The 25784-nt window shown below is 35.3% G+C and overlaps 1 protein-coding gene across 1 annotated transcript; it reads right to left on the bottom strand.

Moving 5' to 3' along the window:
• Positions 1 to 18321: 18321 nt before the first annotated feature.
• Positions 18322 to 19251, bottom strand: LOC124987407 (olfactory receptor 10J5). The gene has a single exon (XM_047556632.1). It carries the CDS (start codon positions 19249 to 19251, stop codon positions 18322 to 18324), a length of 930 nt encoding a protein of 309 aa, XP_047412588.1.
• Between the last annotated feature and the right edge of the window lie 6533 nt (positions 19252 to 25784).

The raw sequence follows: 25784 nt of genomic DNA, 5'->3' as shown, positions 1-25784 counted from the left end.
AATTAGAGAAATGCAAATTAAAACTACACAGAGATTTCATATCACTCTTGTCAGAATGGCTATGATCACAAATACAGTAACAAAAAATGTTGGCAAAATGTGGGGGAAAAAGGTATACTCATACATGTTGGTGGGATGGTAAACTGGTTCAAGCTGCAAACTGGAAAGTTATATAGAGATTCTTCCAAAACCTGGGAATGGAACCACCATTTGACCCAGCCATTCTACTTCCATCCCAAGGGTTTTAAAATTAGAAAAGGACAGTGATATAACCACGTCAATGTTTATAGCATCTCAATTCACAATAGCTAAGCTATGGAGCCAACCTTGGTGTCCTTCAACAGATGACTGGATAAAGAAAATGTGGTATATATACACAGTGGAGTATTACTCAGGCACAAAAAAGAATTACTTTATGACATTTGCCTACAAATGGATGGATCTGGAGATTATTATGGTAAGTGAAATAAACCAGTCCCAAAAAGACAATAGTTGAATGTTTTCACTGATATGTGGAAGGTAACCCACAATAGAAGGGGAGAGAGAATAGAAATTCAGTAGATTAGACAAAGGAGAATAAAGGGAAGGGAGAAGGGATAGAAAAACAAAGTACAATAGAATTAAGCTGACATAATTTTACACCACATGTATAATACACATAAAATAATACACCACAGTGAATTCCACCATCATGTACATCCATAAGAAAGGGGTCCAAATTAGAGAAAATAGATTCCATGCTTATATAATTATATTAAAATAAATTCTACTGTCATGTATAACTAAAAAGAATTAAAAAAAAAGATTGTGCCTTTTCATTAGCATTTTCATTCCTTCCTTTGCCATATATTCTTCAGGCCACATCACTACCTCTCCTTCCTGTCTGAGCAAAGTCCAAGACCAGTGTCCTCGGGGGTACAGGTGACACAGTATCTCAGTATCCCAGTGAGTTGCTAAGTGTGTCACTAGTTAGCAGCAGCTTCTGTCTCAGAACTCAAATCCTGCTGTTCTGCCTACATGGATGGGAAGTGGAGGGGCTTCCAAGTTCAATAATTTGTTAACCATTTTTCACTTCTGTACACAGGTGCCATGAATCTGAGATTCTGAAAGGTAGGAAGGGAATGACCTTTGCCTAAGAAATCAATTTTAGTTAATTATTAAAAGCACCATTACTGCTTGCATTTCCACCTTTGTGACCCAGATTCTAGTAATGAGAAGACGGAGAATCATTTGAAAGCATTCATGTTAGGGAGGGGCCAGAGTAAAGATGGATATGGCTAACAGGACCCAAGCCTGGAGGTCCTTGTTTTCTTTCTCAAAGCTTAACTCTGCTTGTCCTTACCATTGTCACTGCCAGGCTTTCGTTAGCCACGGGCTGGTATCCCTGACTCTGACTTTGACAGGCATGCTTGCTTCTTCATCCTGCTTAGAACAGTCCTTCCTCAGCAAGGTCCTCCATCTTCCCTCCCTCCATCGTGCCCCCTTTCCTTCCTTCCTTCCTTCCTTCCTTCCTTCCTTCCTTCCTTCCTTCCTTCCTTCCTAGTACTTTTTGGGTACCTGTGATCTAAGCATTCCTAGGAGCAGAGGTAAATATGAAGAAAACACACAACACAGTCTGGTCTCCAGAAACTTGTAATTCATCTGCATTGTCACAGTTCACTCTAAATTCTCAATGGACGTTTCTACTGTGACCTCCATTCTTCATCACAGTCTATAGACATTCAGGACCCCATCTGTCTTTTCTAAGGGCTAGGACATCTGAGTCAGAGTGAGTCAGAGTCTTTCTCTTTGCCTGACTCATAGTTTCATTGGCTGTGACTGATTCATCCACATGTAAACTGTAATGCTGAGGGTACACTGGATGCTCAGGGTGGAAACATCAGCAGTGCTGGGAGAGACCAGGACTTACCCTGTCTTTATTATGCCTTATGCACCCTTTGACTCATTTTTTTTTTCCTGCATATCTTGCCTCCCTTGTATCATCCACCAGTCTTTCCCTGTCTCTTCCATATTTGGGCCCAAACTTATTTAACAACCTCACTTTCATCAGACCTCCAAATTTTATAGAGATCTAAGGGGTCTTGTTTCTCAGAACCCAAAGCCCCAGACCTTAACCTTCCTTTTCTGACTGAGTTTTCTCTGGAGAAAAATGTGTCCCTACCTTTTCCCTAAACCTAGAGGTAAGGATAAACAACACCACAAATAATTTCCGCAACATGGGGTGCATTATGTGGAGGCTGTGGAGACTGCTGATATTTCATAAAAGAAGCTGTGGAGTCAGTATCATGTTAAGGGGAAGAATACGCTCAGTAAGCTGCTGCTTCAGAAAATATTATTCTCTATAATCTTAACTTTAATAGCTTAAATTTAATCAAGTTCTCTTCGGTTGTCAAGTTTAAGATCTTACTATTAATAAACCAACAAAAGTTTCTTGGTGCCTAGCGCAAATTTGCCTATGGTGAGTGTTCAAAAAATTTCTTAATAGTTATTTCCTAAGTGTGGCTACATTTTGCTTCTTTGTCAACAAAAACTTTTGACATCTAAAACTAAAATACATCATCATTAATATAGTTGTATTACCAAGGCCACAATGGTTCTTATTTAGAGATTATTGCTTTTTCCTCTTTTCATGACATCTGAGTTCCTTCCAGTAGCTATCACTAAAATCTATATTCTTGGTGAAAATTTGGAGAGTAGCTGCAGTAGATTCTTGGGGAACTTTTTTTAATTCTTAAAATACAACAATAAGAAAACAAACAATCCAATTAAAATGTGCAACAAATATATCCATACTAGGGATTCTTACCCAGTGATAGAAAGGAACACACTGCTTACATATGCAATCACTTAGACAGTTCTAAGTATTGGGTTTATTCTTCATTATCTACCTTTTTAAGATGGAAAGATAGATCATTGATTTTTACCTCATTTCTCTAGTCTTCTATAAAAATTTAATGGTATGTGTTATCCCTGAGCTCTGCTTTAGCAGCATCACACAAATCCTGATGTGTTTTGTTTTCATTTTATTCAATTCAAAATATGTTCCAATTTTCCTTGTGATTTCTTCTTTGACCCATGGGTTACTTAGAAGTGTGGTGTTTAATTTTCAGGTATTTTCTACATAACTTTCTGTTGTTCATTTCTAACTAAATTCCATTATAGCAATACCAGATATTCTATGCCATTTTAATTCTTTTAAATGTACATAGGGCTTATTTTAAACTCTAGAAAATAGTCTGTTTTGGTGAATGCCCCATGAATACCTGAAAAGAATGTATATGCTGCTATTTTAAAACAGTGTTTTGTGACAATAAGTTATTGGAACTGTGACAAGTTAGTTGAAACTGTAGCTTCTTTTTTATTCCTTAATATTTTTTCTCCTCTATTTCTCCCATAGGTTCCTTTTTCTTCTCTATTTGCACTGATTTTGTGTCTATTTGTTGCATCAATTATAGAGAGATGAATTGAAATATTTAATATAGCACAGTATAATTGTGGGCTTGTCTATTTTTTCTTTTAGTTCTGTCAATTGGATTCATTCATTTTGAAACTCAGAAATTAGGTGTGCAGATTTTTAAGATGTGATAGCTTCTTGATTAATTGAGACATCATTTTGATTTGTTTAAGCTTTTCACAATTGGTTATCTTTTTTAAAAAAAGTTAATGTATAACCAAAATAATCTAGATAAAAGACAAAGTTGGCAGACTAACATTTCTCAATTTCAAAATCTTCCTACAAAGCTACAGTAATCAAGACTGTGTACTATAGGTATAAAGTGCACACGTAGTCTTCAGATCCATAGTAGATTAGACAATGGGGAATGAAAGGAAGGGAAGTGGGGATAGTAATAGGAAAAACATTAGAATGAATCTAGTATAATTTTCCTATGTGCATATATGAAAATACCTAAGTGGATTCATCATGTACACCCACAAGAATGGGGTCCTAATTATAATAAGATAAATTTTATTCTTGTATAATCACATTATAATGGATTCTACTGGCATGCATAACTAAAAAGAACCAAAAATAAATAAAAAATAAAGTAGACATATAGGTCAATGCAATTGAATTGACAGTACAGAAATAAACCCACATACCTTTTTTTGTCTTATTTGTTCTTTTTAGATGTACATGACCGTAGAGTACATTTTGACATATTATACACATATGGAGTAGAACTTATTCTAATTAGGATCCCATTCTTATGGTTGTATACCATTTACCTTTTCACCACTAATTTCAACAGAAGTGACTAGACAACTCAATTAGGGAAGTGTTTGTTCAACACTTGGTATTTGGGGCAACTGGATATCCACACACAGAAAAACAAAGCTGCTCTCCAGTCATACCATAAACAAAAATTCAAAATACATCGAAACCTTAAACATAGGAGCTAAAACAAAAATGTTTAAAAAAAACTTAGATATAAAGTTCTGTGATCTTGGAATAGATAATGATTTTTTAGATATGACATCTAACACTCAAGCAAAGAAAAATAAATTGGACTTTCCAAAAATTCAAACTTTCATGCTTCAAAGGACAGTATCAAGAAATTGAAAAGCATCTACTCAATAGGGAAAAAATATAGATTATATATTGGAACAATGTCTAGTATCCAGAATATATAAAGGACTCTTACAGCTCAACAACAAGAAGACAAATATCCTAATGTAAATTTCATTAAAATATTTCATTAAAATATTTTCACATTAAAATACTTTGACCTGATGACTGACAAAGAGTTTGCTATATACGCACAGATTTAATTCTGTATTCTTCAGTTTATTACACTGATTTATATGTGTGTTATTATTTTATAGCCTCACTGTCTAAACTATGTAGATTTACAGCAACCCTAATATTCTACTTTTTTCCTTTAAAAATTTGTTTTGGTTGTTCCAGGTAGTTTATATTTCCATATACATTCTAAATTGGTATTTCAATTCCTATTTTCCAAAAGCTGTTGGCATTTTGATTGAGATTGTTTGAATTTATACACTAACTTAGGGAAAATTGACATCCTAATAATAATCTTCCAGTCTGTGTGCATAATATTTATATCCAGTTTTTCATGTCTCATTTCTCTCAGCAACATTTCATAGTTTTCTGTGTGGAGGTCTTCATATATTTGTGAGAGTTCTCACTCTTTTACTGTTTTTAATGAAATTTAATGATATGTTACATAGTTTTTTGATCATTGCTCATATTTAGAAATACAATTGATTTCTATATATTGGCCTTTTATTCTAAAAGCTTACTAAATTTATTTACTAATCCTAGTACATCATTTATCAATTTTTTACATACACAACAAAATCTTATGTGAATAAAGAAACTTATACTTATTAGTTTACTATCTTAAGGCCTTTAATTTCTGTTTCTTGCCTCATTGCACTGGTTAAAAACAGTGGGGCAATATTGAATGTAAATGACAAAAGATGGCACCCTTATTTTGCTCCTGTTCTATGAGACCATACATTCTCTTTGACTATGAGTTGTGATAGCTGGCAGTCGAGAAAATTCTCTTCAATTAGTACATTGTCGTGAGTCTTTCACAAATAAGGACTAAATGTTGCCCATTTTTCTGAGTCAATTTTGAGTTAATCATATAACTTTACTCCTTTATGGTTATATGGTGGACTCATTAATTGATTTTCAAATGTTAAACTAATCTTTCATTACTTGGGAAAACCTTACTTGTTCATGGCATATGATCTATTTAATGTATTGTTGAATTTTATTAACAACATGTTGTAAAAGAGTTTTGCATCTATGTTTCAAATGTTTCCTTAAATCTTTGATAGAATTCGCCAGGGATGCCTTTGAGAACTGGTGCATTCTTTGTGAAAAATTTAGTTTAATTAATCGTGTACGGTCATTCCAATTTTCCATTTCTTCTTGAGTTAAATTTGATCACTTGTGACTTTCAAAGAATTTGTCCACTTCATGGAAGTAGTTTAATTTATTGGCACAAGTTTCTCATAATATTTCTTAATCTTTTTATATCTATGGGATCTATATAGTAAAATTCCTCTTTGTTTCTTCCTTTCTTTTTCAGTTCATCTATCTAAAAATGTATCAAATGTATTTATTTAAAAAATTCAATTTCATTGACTTTTTATTGGTTTTTTTAATTCATTTATTTCAGCTCTCATCTTTATTATTGATTTTCTTCTACCTAATTTGGACTTAAATTTACTCTACTTTTTCAGACTCATAACCCATTAAGCCTCAAGTTTTCATTCTGCAAACATTTTAATAAAATTGACACAGGTACATTGAAATAGATTGGAAATCATAATGTAAAGCTTATATAGACTATATATTGATTAGTAGCATAATATAATTATATTTATTATAATTTAATTATTATGACTATTTCATTATTCTATATAATTTTACTATATTATATTTTAAAGTTTTTGTAAATGTTCCACATCTGAGACAATGGAGCAAAATAGATTTTTAGGTAATATGGACCTTTCTTCTATACCAATATTAACATTCAAAGCTACAAAATTTTCTCTAAGCACTTCCTTAATTCCATCACACAAGTTTTCATATCTTAAGTTTCCATTTTCATTCAGTTCAAAATATGTTCCACTTATTGTGATTTCTTCTTGGAGTTGTGGGATATATAACTGTGTTGTTTAATAACAAGTATTTGTGGATTTTCCATATATATTTCTGTTGTTGATTTCTAATTTGATTCTATTTCACTATTTAGAAAATATTTTGGATCACTTTAACCATTTTAAATTTATCAATGTTTGTTTTAAAGTTTGGAAAATGGTCTTTCCTGGTGAATGTTTCATGGATACTTGAAAAGAACGTGTATCCTATTAGTAGATAGAATGTTCTGTAAATGATTTGAAAATTTTTTATATTTTCACACTTATTTTCTGTCTACTTATTACATAGATTATTTAGAGAGAACTGTTAAAATCTCCAATTATAATTATGGATTTGTGTCTTCTTTCAACTTTGTCAGTTTTTGTATCATGTGTTTTGAAACTCTGTTATTTGGTATGTGCAGATTTAGAATGCTGCATCTTCTTGACAGATTGATTGCCCTTTTTATCATTATGAAATTCCTCTTTTATTTCCAGTGATATTTCTTTAATGAAACCTAATAGATATGATATTAATGTAGTCACTGTAGTATTCTTATTTGTACTGTTTTCATGGTATGTAATGTTCCATCCTTTCACTCTAAGTTTTTTCTTTACATTTGAAGTGTGCTTCACGTAGAAGGCATATAGTTGTCTTACTTTTGTTCTGACAATCTCTCCATTTTGACTGAAGTCTTCACAGCATTTAGATTTTATATAAATATTAATAAGGTTGGGCTTAATCTATGATTTTGCTATTTATTCTATCTGCTCCACCTCTTTCTTGTTCCATCGCCTCACCTTACCCTGCTTTATTTGGATTGTATATGTTTTATGATTCTATCTGATCATCAATATTGGATTATTAGCAATACATATTTGTTCAATTTTAAGTTTCTGTTCAGGGGTTTATACTATTCATCTTTAACTTGTCATTAGAAAACACAATACCACCTCACATGCAAGGTAAGATTACACAATGTACTTTCATTCCCTTCTTCTATTCATGTGCTATCTTTCTCTTCTATTTTATTTCTATATTGTTGAGACTGTACTACATGTCTTTTAAAGGAATTTTAAAATGAATTATTTAAAGTATGCCTTAGGTTCACTCATATATTATTATTTTTTTTACTTTCTTCATCCCTTTCTATATATCTGCATTCTTGTTTGGTGATACTTTTCTTCTATTTAAATAGCTTTCAATACTTATTGTGATACAGGTCTGTTAGCAATAAATTCCCTTAGTTTTTTTGAAAAATATTTATTTGGACTTATAGTTGAATAATATTTTTTCTGAATTTAAAGTTCCAAGTGTACAAATGTTATCTTTTAGCACTTTAAAGATATTGTTCCATTGTCTTCTGACTTGCATTATTGTTAACAAGAAGTCTGATTGCTTTTTATAGTCCTGGGTAAATATACAGTATTTTTCACTGGGTAACTTTTAAAATAGTTTTCTCTTCATCACTGGTTTTAGCAATGGCATTTTTATATGCTTTGGTGTGAGGTTGGGTATGTACATGAGTGTGGGGTGGGGTATGTACATGAGTGTGTTTCTCTCACTTGTGTTTTATTGAATTTCTGGTTCTGGGAGTGCTATTGTTTGGATGCAGTTTGAGTATACCCTCTGAAGTTGCCTGTGCAGGAAGCTTGATCAACACTGGCGTGTGAAGAGGTGGAACTTTTAAGAAGTAAGTCTTCATGGAAGGTAATTAGGTCATGGGGTACCACCCTTGGAAGGGATTGATGCAGATTTCATAGGACTTTATGAGTTACCACAAAAATAATTTAAAAAAAAAAAAAAAGAGTGAGTATGGCCCTCCTCCAAACTCTTGCTTCCTGTCTCCTTCTCATATGGGCCCTACCATGATTCCATCCACCATATGATGCCATCTGCCACGAGGCCCTCTCCAAGCCCAAGTGGATGCTCCCACACTACTCTTGGACTTCTAGGACTCTAAGTTAAATAAATGTCTTAATATATTTTCTTAACAAATTACCCACATTCAGGTATTTTGTTATAATAATGAAGCATAGTAAATTCTTAATTTTCTATCAAATTTTAAAATTGCATTGCCATTGTTTATCCAAATATTTTTTACTCTAACTGTCCCTCTCTATTTTTTCCTCAGACTCCAATTACTTTTATGTTAGACAGTTTGATCTTTTTCCACAAGTAGCTGAAGTTCAGTTTATTGTTTCCAATTATTTATTTCTCTTTGTTCCTTTTTGGATAATTTCTATCCTTGTGTCTCTCATGATCTCTTCTTCTGCAATTCCTAGCCTGTGATTAATCTTATCCAGAGAAATTTTCATTGTAATATTTTATTTCTTCTAATTCTAGAAGTTACATTTGTTTCTTTTATATCTTCCACTTCTCTCTTAATTCCACCCCTGTTTTCTCTTATCTTTGAACACATTTGTAATTGTTTTAACATCCTTGTCTGCTAATTCCATCATCAGTTTCATTTCTGTCTCCTTATGGTGAATGATTTCTCTTGTGAATATAGGTGACATTTGTGATAGTCAGCTTTTCTTCACTGTGATGAAAAACCTGACAAGAATAACTTCAAGGGAAGGAAAATTTAATTTGGGGCTTATAATTATGGAGGACTCAGTCAATTGCCAACTCCATTGCTTTGGGTCTGAGATAAGGCAGACTATCATGGCAGAATGGTGTGATAGAAGAAAGCTGTAAGCTCATAGCAGCCAGGAAGGAGCAGGGGTGGAGGGAATACTCAGGGACAAAACACAATCCCCAAGGGGATGTCCTCACCCATGATGTCTTGTCAAATGTGTGCATAGCCTAGTATTTTGTTAAAGACTCAGGGGATGCTTATGCATATTTCTAGAGCTCTTATTTTGTGCATATTCCTCTTTTCTTATATCCTTCCTCATAATTCTCAGCTACACTGCCAGCTCTGGTCTTCAGTTTTTGTCTCCTTAGCTCAGCAAAACCTTGTGTTCTGCTTAGACTCCATTTCCCTGTGCTATATTTTATAAAGTGTCTTTAAGCAAAAAAGCAATTGTGCAGCTTAATTTTTGTATTTTTCTTCTTTTAAGAATCACAGTCTTTCAGTGCCTATTGTCCTAAAACTGAAAAGAGTCAATTCATATGTTTCCCCATTAAACATACCTATTTTTGAAGGGACTAATTAAATGATAGGTATTCCCTCCTGCCAGGAGTAACAGTATATAATTGACTTTACAACTCTTTTGTATACCATCAATTTACTGCCCTTCAGTTTCAAATTTCCTTTCATTCCTCATTCTGGAAAGAATGGAGTTGGGTTCTCGACACCTAGCCCAATGTTAAGCATTTTTAATACCAACTGCTATAGAAACATGGCAATATGAGGGACTCCCCCTCCTAGCTCCAGACTAATCCACTTGGATATCTCTTTTTAGGATAGATTGACTTCTCCAACACCAAATTCCTGAAACATGGGCAGCTTCGCCAGGATCCAGTTCCTGAAGTACGATGCAATCACACCAGTTTTCTTCAACATCTCTCTTTGTATAGTGGAACACCTTTCTTCACAAGACACCTTTCTCTGAATAGCTTTAGGGAAAGCTAAATCCAGAAGGTGGATTTCTGGCATACTCCAAGGTATGCATTTTCATCCAGGTGTGCTGGCATCTGTCTGCGATCTCAGTGACTTAGGAGGTTGGAGCAGGAGGATCTCAAGTTTGAGACCAACCTAGGCAACTTAGTAAGACTCTGTCTCAATTTTTTAGAAAACAACAGGAATGTAACTCAGTGGCAGAATGCCCCTTTATTAAGTCCCCAGTATCAAAAACAAAGAGTGAATTTCCAGAAAGTTTTCCTAGAATGACACCCTGCAACATCTCTGACATTCATTGTGCCAGTGTTGTACCCTCTCTAATAAGGTCTGGACAACCTTTGTGCAAGAAGGTTTGTCTTTCCCTTAGGTGCTTGTCACGTCTTTAGTATTCATATTTATTAAATTTTCCTAAATGCACACGTAAAGTTTCTAGATCAAAGCAGATTTCTTAATATGATCACAGCACAATCAATACCCAGAATAACATTGCAGCATCTCACACCCAATACCCTGCAGAGTGACATAAGAATCATTTAGAAAAATACCTCACACAAGTGGCAAAATTACCCTGCATGCAAGGGTTGAAGAAATATGAATGTTTTCCTTTTAAAAATGGGAAAGAGACTATTTTCCTCCCTTCTTTTTTGAGAGCAATTCTTTGGAATAGGATGAAAAGAATCTTTATTCTAACACTTCAGTATATAAATGAATTTATCTAGGGAGAAAAGAAAGCCAACATTTATGACTTTTACAAACTAGAAATTTCTGCATGGCCCCAGGTTTCTCCTCTTTTGAAATTTAAACACAGGGAGATAATGCTTTAACTTAGGTGCTTAACCCAAAATATAAAAATTTGACTCTTGGGGAGATAAAAGAAGGTTTACTGTATAGAAACAATTAACTTCACCATTAGGGTAAAATAGCAACAAATTGAATCCTCAGTGTATGTAAAAAAATAAAATATTTATAAGAAAAAATGAAAGCAAGCGTTCTCTGTTATTATAGTATGTACACTTCATGGCTCAAGAGACTGAGGTTTTTATAGGAATACTAAAAAATTCAGGAAAATTTGTTTTCTCACATTATTTTAGCCCTAGGAATGGTGACTGTTACTGGTATCTGCTCTTTCTACGTTGTTTATAATTACCTTCACTAATTGCTATCAAATTACTCATCATTCCAATCCCCTCTTATACTTAACAATTCATTATATTAAACTCTCTGTTCTAATTACTGTGTGGCTTTTGTCTCCTAATTGGGCCCTGACTGACTTAGAATTTATTCTCACTAAGACATCTAAAGTACTTGTTATCCTCTGATCCACAGATCCTATTTACACATATTTCCTCAAGGTAGTTGATGAGCTTGATGTTTTATGAAGTGTTATGACAAGCGAGATTTTTGTGCTCTGTATTATGTCAGAAAGAAGCAGAAATATCATAGTCCTAAGGCAAGACTGTGAAAGTATACTACTGGCTCTACCAGGTAAAAGCCACCATTTCTGGTCATCCTTACAATTGATATGGAAACAAAGTTACGACCAAGTGCTAGGTGCTATCTTCATTTGCTTCAGTAGAGGTTCTTTATCTGGGGCAGCAACTGCAGTTAATGTCATGAGCTGATTAAATTTATAGTAGTTTGCAGTCTTTCTCCATTTATATCTGACCTTCTTCACAGACCAAACTATAAGAATTAAATGGATGTTCTCAAAGTAATGCAGTATTGCTTCTCTTTTACAATCCTGATAAGAGCTCTAGGGGCTTCCGATCATAATGGCCCTCCTCCTCTGGGGTAGTCAGTCACTTTGAGTATTCTGCTCATTACTTTTTATGTCTATTCTTCTGTTGCTGTTGTTGTTCTTGTTCTGTTAAGATATACTTGACAATATGTATATTCTAGTTACACATTCAGGAATTGGGGAAATAACCACAGGATAAGTCCTTGAACCAAATTATCAGACCTGAAATAACACTTCATCTATCACCTGACTTAATGAGACAACACAATGAAGTATCAGAGACTCTTGACTGATTTCCAGCCCTATGATAATTCAGAGACTCTGAGCCTCTAGATTGAAAAGAAGGCCAAATCTCCCTGAGGAAGTACCCTGCATCACAGATCCAAGTACACAGTTGTAAATCTTCCACCAAAACTTCCCACCAAGGGATGTGTGCCCAGACACTAAAGCAACTGCACTGAGTGAAGTGAGCTCTCTAGATGCCCACCAGCCTCCTCTCATTGCTGCTCTGAGGATTAATAAATGCTTGCACAACATCACAGTCTTTCCCAGAGTTGAAATGTTACCATTTATTGTTAAACTAAAGCATTTCCTAACAGTATCTTTACATTTACCTCTTTCTTTGTGCTATAATTGCCATGTATGTGACATCTATACACATTATAAATCTATGCACACTATAAATTTTACAATAACATGTCATAATATTATTCTTACCAGGTGATACATTTTTAAAATCAATTAATAGAAGAAAAATATATTATTTTATATTTACACACATATTTAACATTTCTGGTGATCTTCATTTCTTTCTGTAAATTTAAAGTTTGCATCTGGTCCTATTTCCTGTCAGCCTGAAAATCTTTCATTAGCATTTTTAATACTGCATAAATTATCTATTTTTACTTATCTGAAAGTATCTTTATTTCCTTTCATTTTTTAATAATATTTTTGCTAGATATACATGTGTGGTTCAATGCCAAGATGTTCAGTTTTCTTCTGGCCTCCATCATTTTTGATTAAAAAGTCAAGTAAAATTATTATTTTTCTCTGATTTGTAATATGCTACTTAAATTGATGACTTTCAAGATTTTATCTTTATCTTTGATTTTAAAGATTTAACTCTGATGTACTTAAAGTTGATGTTATTTTTATTTATAGTACGTGGGATTCACTGATATTCTTGAATCTGTAAGCTCATATTTTTCACTAATTTGGGAATATTTCAGCCGATTTGTCTACAAATGTTTCTGTGGTTAAATTCTATATTCTCTTTATTGAGACTCCAAGTTCATGAATATTGGATTTCTCATTTGTTATATGGGTCATTGAGTCTATGTTCATTTTTTTCCCATTCATTTTTAATCTGTTCTTTAGATTTAATAATTTCTATTGCTCTGTTTTCAAGTTTGTTCATTTTATTCTGCTAACTCATCTATCATTAAGCATATTAGTAATTTTTTCATTTCAAATATTTTAATTTTTATGTCTAGATTCTCAACTGAAATTCACATGCTTACTCATTATAAGCATATTTTTCTGGAAGTTCTTGTACCTGCGATCACCACTTTAAAGTTTCTGACTTCTAATCAATTACTTATGGGACCCATGAGTAGTCATATAGACTACTTTTCCTTTGACTCTGGGTCACAATTTTCTGTGTGTTGAGCACTAATTTTATGCTAAACACTACAGGTAAATCAGAGATTCTGGATTCATTAACCTCGCTTGATGCACTTGTGTCTCTGAGTAAGCTTGGAATTAGGGAGCCTCACCTGAACACAGTGCTTGGACAGACTGGAGCTATTCACTTTGACCTTCTTCTACAATACATGCAAGGATGAAACTCACCAATCCTGAGGTAGGCTATTCTCTTTTCTGGGGTTCTTCGGCACCCTGTGTTTAACACTACTCATACTGTATTAAAATGAGTTCCAAGTAGATTGTTAGCTACTCCAAGGAAGACTCAGGTCTTATTTATCTCTGCATCTCTAGGGCCTAACCCAGTGCCTGACACACAGAGTGGGCATGCATATTATATTTGTTGAATGAACTAGCTAAATAATTAAAGGAGTCAGAAATCATACAATGCTAACACAGATTTCATAGAATACTGAAATATGTGGATCATTGAATTAAGAAGAAATTAATGTAAACTCAGTTCCAACTTAGTACATCAAGTGCCCATGATAAAAATGTGAAGACTATATTCATCATCATGAATAGACTTTGTTACAGAGACAGAAAAGGAATTATGACATTTCAGAAAAAGTCTATCAGTACTGATCAAAATAGAGACTTAAGATCTAAAAAGTGAAGTTTACTTATTCATTGTAGTTACTCCCTGAGGAGAATTAATAAATTAAGTGTGTTCATGGATATGAATGAAGTAACAAAAAGCATGGAGTTTAGGGTGAACAAATTTGTAATTGAGGCTCACTTCTATTTTCATCCTAATTCTATCTCTAAAGATCCATACAAGCTGAGGAAATTTATTTAAACTATTCACTCTCTGTGGACTTATCTAAAAATAGGACACTGATACTTACCTTACAGGAGTGCTATGAGAATCAAATGAGGTCGTAAATATGAAGGAAATTTGTAAACTGCAAAGAGCTATAGAAATACCAGGGATGAAATAATTCAAATAAAGCATTTCTTACCACAATACCCATCACATATAAAACTCCCAAAGTTTAGCTCCCTTCCCACAGAAACACACATGTGCATGTACACACTTGCTCACACACACACACACACTCGCTCACACACACACACACACACACACACACACACACACCTCAGCAGCAGCAACAAAACTGACATGATTTGTACTCCCTTTAAATATGTCTTCTTAAAAGTTAAGTTCTGTGTGCCACCTGCTAGCTATATGACTTGGGACTAATTTTATCTCTCCTGCCCACTTCCCTCCTCTCTTTTTTCCCCAGAAGCATGTGTCCCCATTAATAAAATATTTTATTCTATTTAACATTGGGAGTATTGCAGCTATTTTCTCCTCTAATCCATCATGGGTTGCAATCAGAAAATGTGAAAAAATATCAAGTAAAACTTGCTTTTCTCTAAAGAAGCTACAAAATCATCACTTAGAAAATTATGGCAGAAGTTTTAATATCCATAATAGTCTTTTAAATAATTTTTTTCTAAAAAATAAATTTTGAAATAACTCTTGATTTTTATATGTCTAGCTATCAAGTGGTCAATTTTAAGTCTGTCAAAATTATTGCCCTAGTTATGGCTTAAAACATTAATCCAGTGTTAGTACAGTTTCCTTCAAAAGAGTGACTTTAGGACTGGAGATGTCTTTCAGTGGTAGAGTACTTGCCTGGTGTGCTTGAGGCCATTGGTTCAATCCTCAGCACTTCGAAACAAAGGGGGGGGGACTTTTCCTACTGCAGTTTTAAGTATCTGATTATTACAAATATTTGAAAAACAGTCAACTGAGCTCATGGAGCAAGGGAGCAATGCTTAGTTCTATAATGGAAGATTGTCACCTCTACTCTGTTATCCTCTGTTAGCTGACTTTAGATGAAGGAATTCTCTAAGGCAGAGGAAATACAATAGGATATATCTTTCAAAAAATAAGCCTTGAGATCCTTGGACAAGACCTGATACTTAATAGGCCTTTGCATGTTCATCCATCCAAAGGTAAATTTAGCACATATTTTTGTCAAGTTAATACTCAACATAGTAATAGGCAGACAGAGGTGAATAACTCCCTGCCCTCCCAACACTTTTGGCTTTTTCTGGCTTGTGTGCTTCTGCTCAGTTTCTTCCCACTCCCCTGATCACTCTCCCTCACCCACCCTAGACATCAATTAACTCAATGCCACACAAAGTTAATTACACATCCAGTCACTATGAATTTTTTTTTCCTGACCTATACCCTTGACGGTCCTGTACATGCACCTAAAGCAAAATTTTTGTGCAACTTCTTTTGTCTGCCTTCCCCATTGAACTGTGAATAACATTGAAACAGAGTTTCTACATTACTCATCATCCTAACTTCAGAGCTAGTGAATTGTTTGACACATAGTGCCTAAGCAATGTACATAGACTGACACAGGGTGAATAAATAAATTATTACAGGAATTATTATTTCCAGATGAACAAAAGAGCTGAACAAAGAAAGAAGTACTAAGTGAATAGAAGTATTTGTAATATGCAAAGGAAGAAAGAGGAACACGAATATTGGAAGAAGAAGATGATAAAAATCAACAAAGATAATAAAAATAGCCCCACATCAGTCAGCAACACAGCTATTATGAATACATTATCAGAGGTACCACCAAAGTGACTCACTGTTCCTGACTCATCCTGCTGGGAGGGCCTGTGATCACTGAGACCTACCCACCCGTAGATCTCAGTTACCTCCTCCTGTGAGTCCAAAGCCATGCAAAGTATGTGAACAACTAACACTAGTGGGCTACTCACTCATCCATTCCTGCAGGAAGAGGCAGAAATGGTATTTAAACACTTAGGCAATGAGGAGAAAGAGATGGGATATGCTCAATAAAGATCATATTTGCCCTCTGATCCCTCAACTTCCCAGCTGGGACCACCCACATTTTCTCGTGTTCTCCAACTTAGTAAAAAAATAGCAGTGCCCATGTAGGTAAAAATGAACAGGTAGTTAGGCCCAGTGACTCAGAAAGCTGAGGCAGGAGAATTACAAGTTTGGGGCCAGCCTGAGTCACTTAGTGAGACCCTGTCTCAAACTGAAAAATAAAAAAGAGCTAGGGATGTAGCTCAGTGGTAGGATGCCCCTAGGTTCAATCCCCAGTACCACCAAAGGAGGAAACGTAGACAGGGTCAAAGGATGCTTCTTTGAGAGAGTTTAAGGAAATGTGGAAACAAAGTCTATGAAGAGAAGTTGCATCTTGTCTCACATTTCCATTTGGATTTGAAGAAAGAAATACTTAGAGAAAAATAAATAAATAAATATTATATATGGTGGGAAGAGTACATTCATATTTATATTCAAAATTTAGTGAAAATTTCAGAGTTCAAAACCCCCTAACGCTTGCCCAAGCACCCCAAGGTAACAATGAGCCTCAAATTGAGACACTTCTTCTATAAGTATATCAAGATATAGTTCAGGGACATCAGCTATTTTATCACTCAACTGGCACAGCTTGCCACAAAGGGACATTTGCAGAGGATCCTGGACCACCAGCTTTTGGCCTCCTCACATAGAGATCTACAGAACAGACAGAAAAGGACAGGTGACCTGGAAGATGCTCAGTTCTATTTCTATGACTCAAAATATAAAGATAAAACTGGAAGGCAAGGGATAGGAACTGACTTGGCGATGGGATAGCAATGGGTGCCATGAGTGTGTGAAAACTTTTGTTTCCATACCTGTGTCACTTAAGAAAATATCTTTCCATTCTGTCTCAGAGATAAACTCTGGAGGGAATATCACAAGACAAAATATTCCCACAATCTACCCCATTTGGAATATAAAATAATATAGCATGGTTATGCTTATTTTAATCTAAATTAGTTCCTGGAGAAGTATAAAGTTTGCATTATTTACTGAATGAATGAAAATTAATAGCATTTAACTTGAACTCTGGAATTAGCACAATCCATACCTAAGACAATGGCATTGCAGGTGCTATATAAAAATTTTAAAAATTAAAGTTTCCATAAGTTAAAAGGAGAAGAGTCTTTATGAAAAATGTATATGAATTTTTAAAATTTAGTTATGGAGACAATCCACCAAAATGTTCTCTTCTTGCTTAACCTCTAGGGAACAGCAGAGATTTTTGCCTCAACTGCACAGAAGGAAGAAAAACACACAGAAATGGATACGATTTAAAGAGCTAATATTGCTGGATAATAAAAGAGACCTTTTCTTCTTTTGGAAAGTTCTTCATTTTTCAATCAACAAGAATTAAGAAAATCTTTTCTAAAATGACTGTTACAGAGAGCATTTTTTAACTTCTGACAAGGAAAGCTTTTTCTCACATACGTCAAGAGGGAAGTGAAAGCTGCTATTTTCCTAACCTCCCTACCACCTGCATTCCAATTGCCTGTTGTCCATAGCCCTTTAGCAGAACTGATCAAGGATTTAACTGTCAGAGGCTTCATATAGAGTTGGAACCAAAAGAGTTCTCAAAACTCAAACCTTCAGACACAAAAACAAGTAGGTTTAATCCAGCTTGGAATGATTCTTGAACCTGGTAACAAAACATCAGAAAGCAGAAACCCTGTTTTCAGCCATCCCCAGAACATGAAAAAGAAAAGGACTTCTACTCCCTGACATTATTCTAGCCAGATATGATATGTGATGAACATTTGTGTTGTGGCTTGTTTGTAAGGAGATACACATTACACTGGGTTAAAAGTCTCCTGACAAAATATTATTTAAATCTGTTAAGAAATGCTTCTACCCATAGCTCTGTGTAGGGCATCCTTGACCTCCTTGTTCCTCAGACTGTAAACAACGGGGTTCAGCAGGGGAGTGATGATAATGTAGGTCATGGAGAGAAGAAGGTCTTTTTCTACAGAACTTTCTGACTTGGGCTTGAGGTAGGCAATGGAGGCACAACCATAGTGGACAACGACCACAGTCAGGTGGGAGGCACAGGTGGCAAAGGCCTTCTTCCGACCCTCCGTGGAGGCAATTTTGAGGATGGAATAAATGATTAGAACATAGGAGATGGATATGAGGCCTATAGGCACAAGAATCACAAATGAACTCACACCATAATTAATTATTTCATTGATAGTGGTATCAACACAAGAAAGTTTCATGACTGGGTAAATGTCACAGAAGAAGTGATCCACCACTGTGCCACAGAAGGGCAAGTTAAACATGGCTGTCACTTGGAGAATCGCCATAACCAGACCAGTGCCAAAGGACCCACATACCAACCTGGCACACATTCCTTTGCTCATGATGACCATGTACCTCAGGGGCTCACAGATAGCCACGTAGCGGTCATAGCCCATTGCTGTGAGAAGGAAGCAATTATTAGTTGCCAAGGTGACAAAAAAGAACATTTGAGTTGCACAATCTGGCAAGGAGATAGGCTGGTTATGAAAAATAAGACTGAAAAGCATTCGTGGGACAATGACCAGTGTGTATACCGTCTCTGAACTAGCCAGCATGCTCAGGAAGAAGTACATGGGAGTGTAGAGGCGATGGTCAACACAGGTGATAGTCACAATGATGATGTTTCCAGTCAGAGTTAAAATGTAGATGGTTAGGAAAACCACAAAGAGGGTCGTTTGATGTTTTCCAAAGCTAGAGAATCCCAAGAAGATGAATTCTGTCACTTCTGTGAAGTTCTTTCTCTTCATTCTGCTCTATCAGTGTCTGAAAGCAATAAAACAAATCATCAAGGGGAAACTTCTCATCAGCAACTGAACTTTAAAACAAAAGACAAAGCTAGCTAAACTGAGAGAGTTATCTTTTCCCCCTTTTGTGACCAGTGAGTTCATGTTTAGGGTCCATGCACAGAAAAAGAGACAAAAAAATTATGCTTCTTTCAGATGTGTACATGTGAGTGTTATCACTGCAGAGCAAATTTGGGGGAGATTTCTGAGAACACGATCATCTCACAGACACTTCTAATGTCAGAAAGGGAAGGGAAACAGCAAGGAGAAAGTCAGGTTCTGTTCCACTCCATGACAATATAAACCACATAAACCCTCTTAACAAGAACGAATACCACTACAGTGCATGTCAAGAAAGCCATAAATATGAGTGTTTGGGAACAAAATGATATAGCAATAGACAGTATGCAAGATGGGCAGACTTTGCAAAGTGGTTGTTGAATTTGGTGATAAGATCCCCAAGGACCTTTTCCACAGTGCTTAGGTTGAATTCTTGATTTCAGAAAGGTAATATGGTCCAGATATGTCTGTCATCAGACCCTCAAAGCAGAACAATGACAAAACAACTTCTGCAATGATCAGGCCACCAAAATTGATCACTCCAGTCCCATTGAAAAATTTTTATTTTTGATTTCAGTAGTTCTTTTGAGTGAGTCAGGAAGACAGAGTTGTGATTGAGAATTAAGAAAATATTGTTTAGTTTTCACTGTAGGACAACCTGAAACATAGATAAGGGAATATAAATTCCACAGTTGAGAGGAGGACAGATTCTGTCAGCAGTTTGGAGCCCAACTGACATCTATTTTAAAAAATTTGATGAACAGACAATTGATCTAATTATAGGAAGTACAGCACACTAGTCCCTTTTGGAGTACATATACCCTCCATTTGGGAGGCTGAGGCAAGAAGATCACAAATTCGAGACCAGCCTGGGCAACTTACACAGACCCTGTCTCAAAATTAAAAATAAGAAGGCCTGGGCATGCAGTTCAGTGCCACTGGGACCCTGGGTTCATTCCCCAATACTGAAAAAAAGAAAAAAATGGAGCACATATAACTTATGTGGAGAACATGCAGCTGATCCTGCAGCTCTCTACAAAGACCATTCATTGATTTCATTTTCAGAACTACTGAAATAGGCTTCCTCCCTCATCCTCCATTAATTTTTTTGAAGTTGGTGTCAACATGATCATGCTCATGAAATTGTTTGCTCACATGTTGCTGAAGATGTGTCCACTGCTAAAATTGTCAGAGCTTGCTTTTTCATCCTTCTCTGCATCCTTTAACATTTCTGACCCATGCCTCCTGGAAACACTCTCTGACCTTGGTTTTCATGATGCCACACGTCTGTCTTCCCAGCACTCACTCAGTTGCCTTCCACCAATATGCTCATTTCACTCATAGCATAATTACCATATGCTGTCCTCTGGTTGATCCTCAACCCTTGCTTTTTTTTCTCACCATACTATCCCTCTCATTTTTTTCCCTGTTATTTCTATGTTCATTGCTCAACTCTCTATTTCCATCACCAATCTTTTCCCCATATCTCCAACCTACCTCTCTCTTGGCTTTTCTATTTGTGTGTCTTGCAATCATACTAAGGTTTATACTTTTGAAAACGAACTAAACCTCAACTCTTCTCAGGCTTTGTGTCTCCCTCAATGACTTCACCAGCATTCCAGTTGGTCAGTGTCAGCAGTTTGGAGCCACATCTACTTCAGCATCCCTTCAGTGGACTTCTTCCTTAGAGTAGATCTCCTTTCTGTCCAAATTCCTACATCCACAATGACCCACTTAAGATTAGGGAGCCCAATCTTCTAGTCAGGATAATAAAACATGTTCACATTCTAAAATGCATATGGCTATACAGAGGATTAAGAATGACAAAATGATTTTCAAAAATAAGGACAAAATGAAAAGACTTGCCTTACTTCATTGAAAGAGTCTAGTAATCAAGACAGTATGGTATCAGTGCAAGGACAGACAATGAAATGTAGAGTCCAAAAATAGAACCAGATTTATATGATCAACTAATTTTTTCTAAGGTTCTAAGGTATCTCAAGGATGGAATTTTCAACAAATGTTGCTAGAACAAGTAAATATCCACGTGGGAAAAAAAAAACAAGCACAAATTTTACACAAGACACAAAATAACCCAAAATGAATCATAGAAATGTATAAAAGATAAAGCTACAAAAGGTCTAGACAAAAATAAAGGATGAAATCATCATGACCTTAAAATAAGCAAAGAGTCCTTAGATAACCAAAAGCATAATTCGTAAAGAACAAGATCACAAATTGAACTTTATCAAAACTAAAAGTTTCGACTTTTCAAAAGATTGTTAGAAAAACAAAAAAATAAGCCACAGAATAGAAAAAAATATTCATCATAAACAAATCAAAAAATTGCATCCAGAACATATGAAGAATTCTTGCAAATCAGTAATAAGACATGTTGGTAAATTGGCAAAATATTTAAACAGACATTTCACAAAATAATTTATAGAAATAATCAACATAAAAGATGTTCAACATCATTAGTCATCAAAGACATGTAAAATAAAACCACAATGAAACATGAGACACATCTTCAAGCCCACCCGAACAACTAAAATTAAAAGGCCTAACACCTGAGGTTTGTAACAAAATGAGGGAATCAGAAGTCTTTCATATTGCTAGAGGGGAAGTAAAGTGGTATAACCAATTTGGAGAACAATGTTGCAGTTTTTTAGAAAGTTAGATTTATACTTAATCTATGCTTCAGAAATTTTCCTATGTATTTACACAAAAGGAATGAAAACTTGTTCACATAGAGATATTTGTATGTGGATACTCCTAGCATCTCTCTTTCTAAAAGCCAAAAACTGCCAACAACCTAAAGGTCCAAATTATAATGAATCCATATAATGAAATATGACTCAGCAATAAAAAGAATAAATCACTAGTGCAAATAGCAACATAGCTGGAGCTCAGAAATATTATGCTAAATCAAAGAAATCAGACCCTAAAGAGGTAATGCAGCATAACTCTATAATATGAAGCCCTAGAATATACAAATTTAACTTATACTACTTATAAAAAGATCAGCGTTTGCCACAATTGCTTGGGAATTGATTGGGAAAGATCACAAGGGAACTTGAGGTGAAGGACAATTTTTGAATTGAGGAGATGGTAATACATGTGCATAAATTTGTCAAAACTCACCTAAATTTTTACTTAAAATTGGCAAATTTTACTGTCTTATATTATATTGCATTATATTGTGTTACATTGTATCATATCATATCAAATTGTACTATAACATATTTCATTGTACTGTTTTATATTATACATCATCAAAGTTGATTTCTAATAAGATTCTCATTTGGCCATGAGTTAGATTGATCTCTGCAAATCTGTCACTGCTAGACTTATGGTTCTTTGAGTGGGTTCCCTATGCTGTCATTCACTCCCTGGTACCCACCCAAATTATAAGTCCTCAGTGCCTGGAAGTACGTCCCCACAACTCCCAATACAGTCTTGAAATATAGCTGCTAAAAATATTATATTCTCATTCTTGGCTTACATGGAAATTTTTAAATCTATTAAATAAGAATGGATCTATTTTTAATTTTCAAAAATCATTTCTTAGCAGTATTTCAAGACAGTTCATTGCCTACCACTTCCATGAAAACTTCTCATAACAACCCCACTCCTCACTTCCATGACTTTCATAAAGCCTGTGCCCAGTGCAGTGCTGGCAACTGTTCACACCAACTCACCAGAGCAGATCACGCACATCACTTCCCAGCATCATAGTCAACAATCCAAGTTGATAGGTTGAAATCTTTTATGAATAGTTTGTATGAATATGTCAAAATATACTCTACTATCATATATAACCAAAAAGAACAAATTTCAAAAATTGACAAAAAGAAATAGTTTAACTCAGAAGTTAACAGACACTAAAAATCAAGACTTTTTTTTTCTTCATGAGAGTAGGTTGTTAAACATTTACCTAAAAACCATTGCCTTTATCCCAGTACCATATACAGTAGTATACCGCCTTTATTGTCTTGCATTGTTGTCTATTGTCTTCTTTATGTCCATTCCAAGTCCCAAATTAAAATGTAAACTGTGAAAAAATGTGTGCCAAGACTTCTGTATTTTCTGAATCCTCCACACAATGCACTCAGAGAACCCCTCAGTAAGTACTAGCTGATGGAAGAGTATGGAGAATCTGGAATTCCCACGGCAATGTAATTGAAGCAATTTGCCAAGAGGACTGAACTGGCTACCCCTGAAAATAATGGGACCCAAACAATGAAGGATGCTTCTCTACAGTATTGTGGGGCAAATTGCACTGTTTTTCTTCTCAGTTCTTCTTCACATTTTTCCATAGAGACATGGAGAACAGTGAGAGCTTAAAGCAAACTTAAGAGAAAAAAAAATGCTGCATGGAAAGAGGTCAGTTCATCTAGTTTTGATTTAGTGACCAATAATCTAAGAACTTAACAGAGACTAGTTTCTGAGTTGTCAACAAGGGTCAGATCCTTATTAATTGACCTTTCAACTCCTTTCTCTGTCAGGTGGTAAATGTGCCCAACTGTTCAAATTAAAGTATAGGCATATCGTGAGCAAAGCACCTTTCTGTAACCACATGATCATCACTCCTGGGTCCTCTCTTCTTCCAGGGGTTGTATAGATTTCAAGTTCATTAGTTCTTGAATCAAGTTCCCGTTCCTAACACCTAACTGTGAAACCTTGAGAAACTTGTCTTACCAACCCTCATTCTCATGGGTAAACAGGGTAGTAATAGTACAGACCTCAGGAGAACATTATGAGGAGTAAATGTGCTAAGTGCTTACTTAGTACACAGTAAATGCTCAATAATTGATACCTTTAAAAATTACCTTTGATGTGACTCTATAACTGGAAAAAGTCATACAAGGTTTTTTTTGAAAAGTCACAAAAAACAAAGAATTAAATATAGTGTGAAACAAAGAAAGATGAGAGAGAGAAACAGAGACAGAGGTTCATGTTTTTAGGTTATCCTCCTGGGAAAATAAGAACACTGAAAGAGAATAAAATAAAGAGTTAGGGCAGCATAGGTTTTCATCATGAAGACTGTGTGCCAAATAAAAGAGGAATAGAAAAGTTTACCATGAAAAGAGATGGAAAGACACTACGACAGAGTATATTGATATTATAAGAAATCATATATCTGATAATTAAATCTGCATGAACCTGCGAGAGAAAGTATTTAAAATCTGCAGTTTATGCCAATCTCCTCAATTTTATGTATAAATGAGTCTTGCAGAAAACAAACAAAATTCTATGACCTCTTCTCCAGAGACCTTGAAACATAAGCCAATTCTAAGATGCCAAGGATGGATAAAGTGACCTTTTTAAAAATCTGTGATTATGATAGATATCTGAAGAATCCAGAGGAAGGAAATCACTTGATCAGAAGATGAATGTGGGAGGAAGGAAAATCACTTGATCAGAAGATGAATGTGGGAGGAAAGAAAAATCACTGGATCAGAAGATGAATGTGGGAAAGAATCTGCAAGTCTGTTCCTTTAGGACTTGAGCCCAATCGGCCTGTTGGTGATATTTCCCTTCTAGAAGTCTGGATCCTGGCCTAGCATGGGGCAAGAACAAGTGGGACTCGTGTCTGCCTAACTTAAGGATATACAGATATTTCCCACACCTCTCAAACCTACTCTGGTAGGATCTACCAAAACCTTATGCCTCTTCAAGGATATGTAATCTTATAATCACTTACGTCTCTCCAGATAGGACTGCAGCTTAGAGAGAGTGACACATGACATGCCCACTGGTCCCCTGGCTCTGAAAATTATGCCAATAGAAGGACGAGAAGCAACTCCTATGAACTCAGAGATCAGGTGGCTACTCTCAGAGGAAAAGCCTTGTTGTCTACTTCTGCTCTCCTGAGTCTCCTTTCCTAAAAATTTCCTGAGTATCTCAAGGGAGCCAATGGAGTCAGACTCCAAACTGATGCCAAGGGATTTTGTTAGAAATAGGAATTTTTCCTATGTACCTATATGAATATACCACAATGAATCTCACTGTTGTGTGCATCCACAAGAAATTAATTTCAAAAAGTAAGGATGAGTAAATGGTAGAAAGAACTGTAGAGGGAAGGGAAGAGTGGATGAGGGGAGGGAAGGGGAAGGAGAGGTACTGGGGACTGAATTAGAACAAAATATATTCCATGCTTTTATAATTATGTCAAAATGAACTGTACTGTCATGTATAACTGAAAAGAACCAATAAAAACTAGGAACTTTTTATTTCCCTAGCAGTTGGTGCTTTGTGATTCCTGGAGTCATTCTCTTAGATGCTTTCTCTTTCTCTTATCCTGGACTTTATTGGAGGAGGTGTCATGTTTATGGATCAAGAAATGTCTTTAGAAGATAACAGGTTAGACTTTAGTATTTCCAAACTAGAGGGAAAATTGAGTAAGTAAAATTTGGTGTTTCTCAAGGACATCC

Source organism: Sciurus carolinensis, chromosome 1 (assembly GCF_902686445.1).
Source record: "Sciurus carolinensis chromosome 1, mSciCar1.2, whole genome shotgun sequence".
Classification (NCBI taxonomy): Eukaryota; Metazoa; Chordata; class Mammalia; order Rodentia; family Sciuridae; genus Sciurus; species Sciurus carolinensis.
The sequence above is the reverse complement of the archived record's forward strand: the minus strand, read 5'-3'. Positions and strand labels throughout refer to the sequence as shown.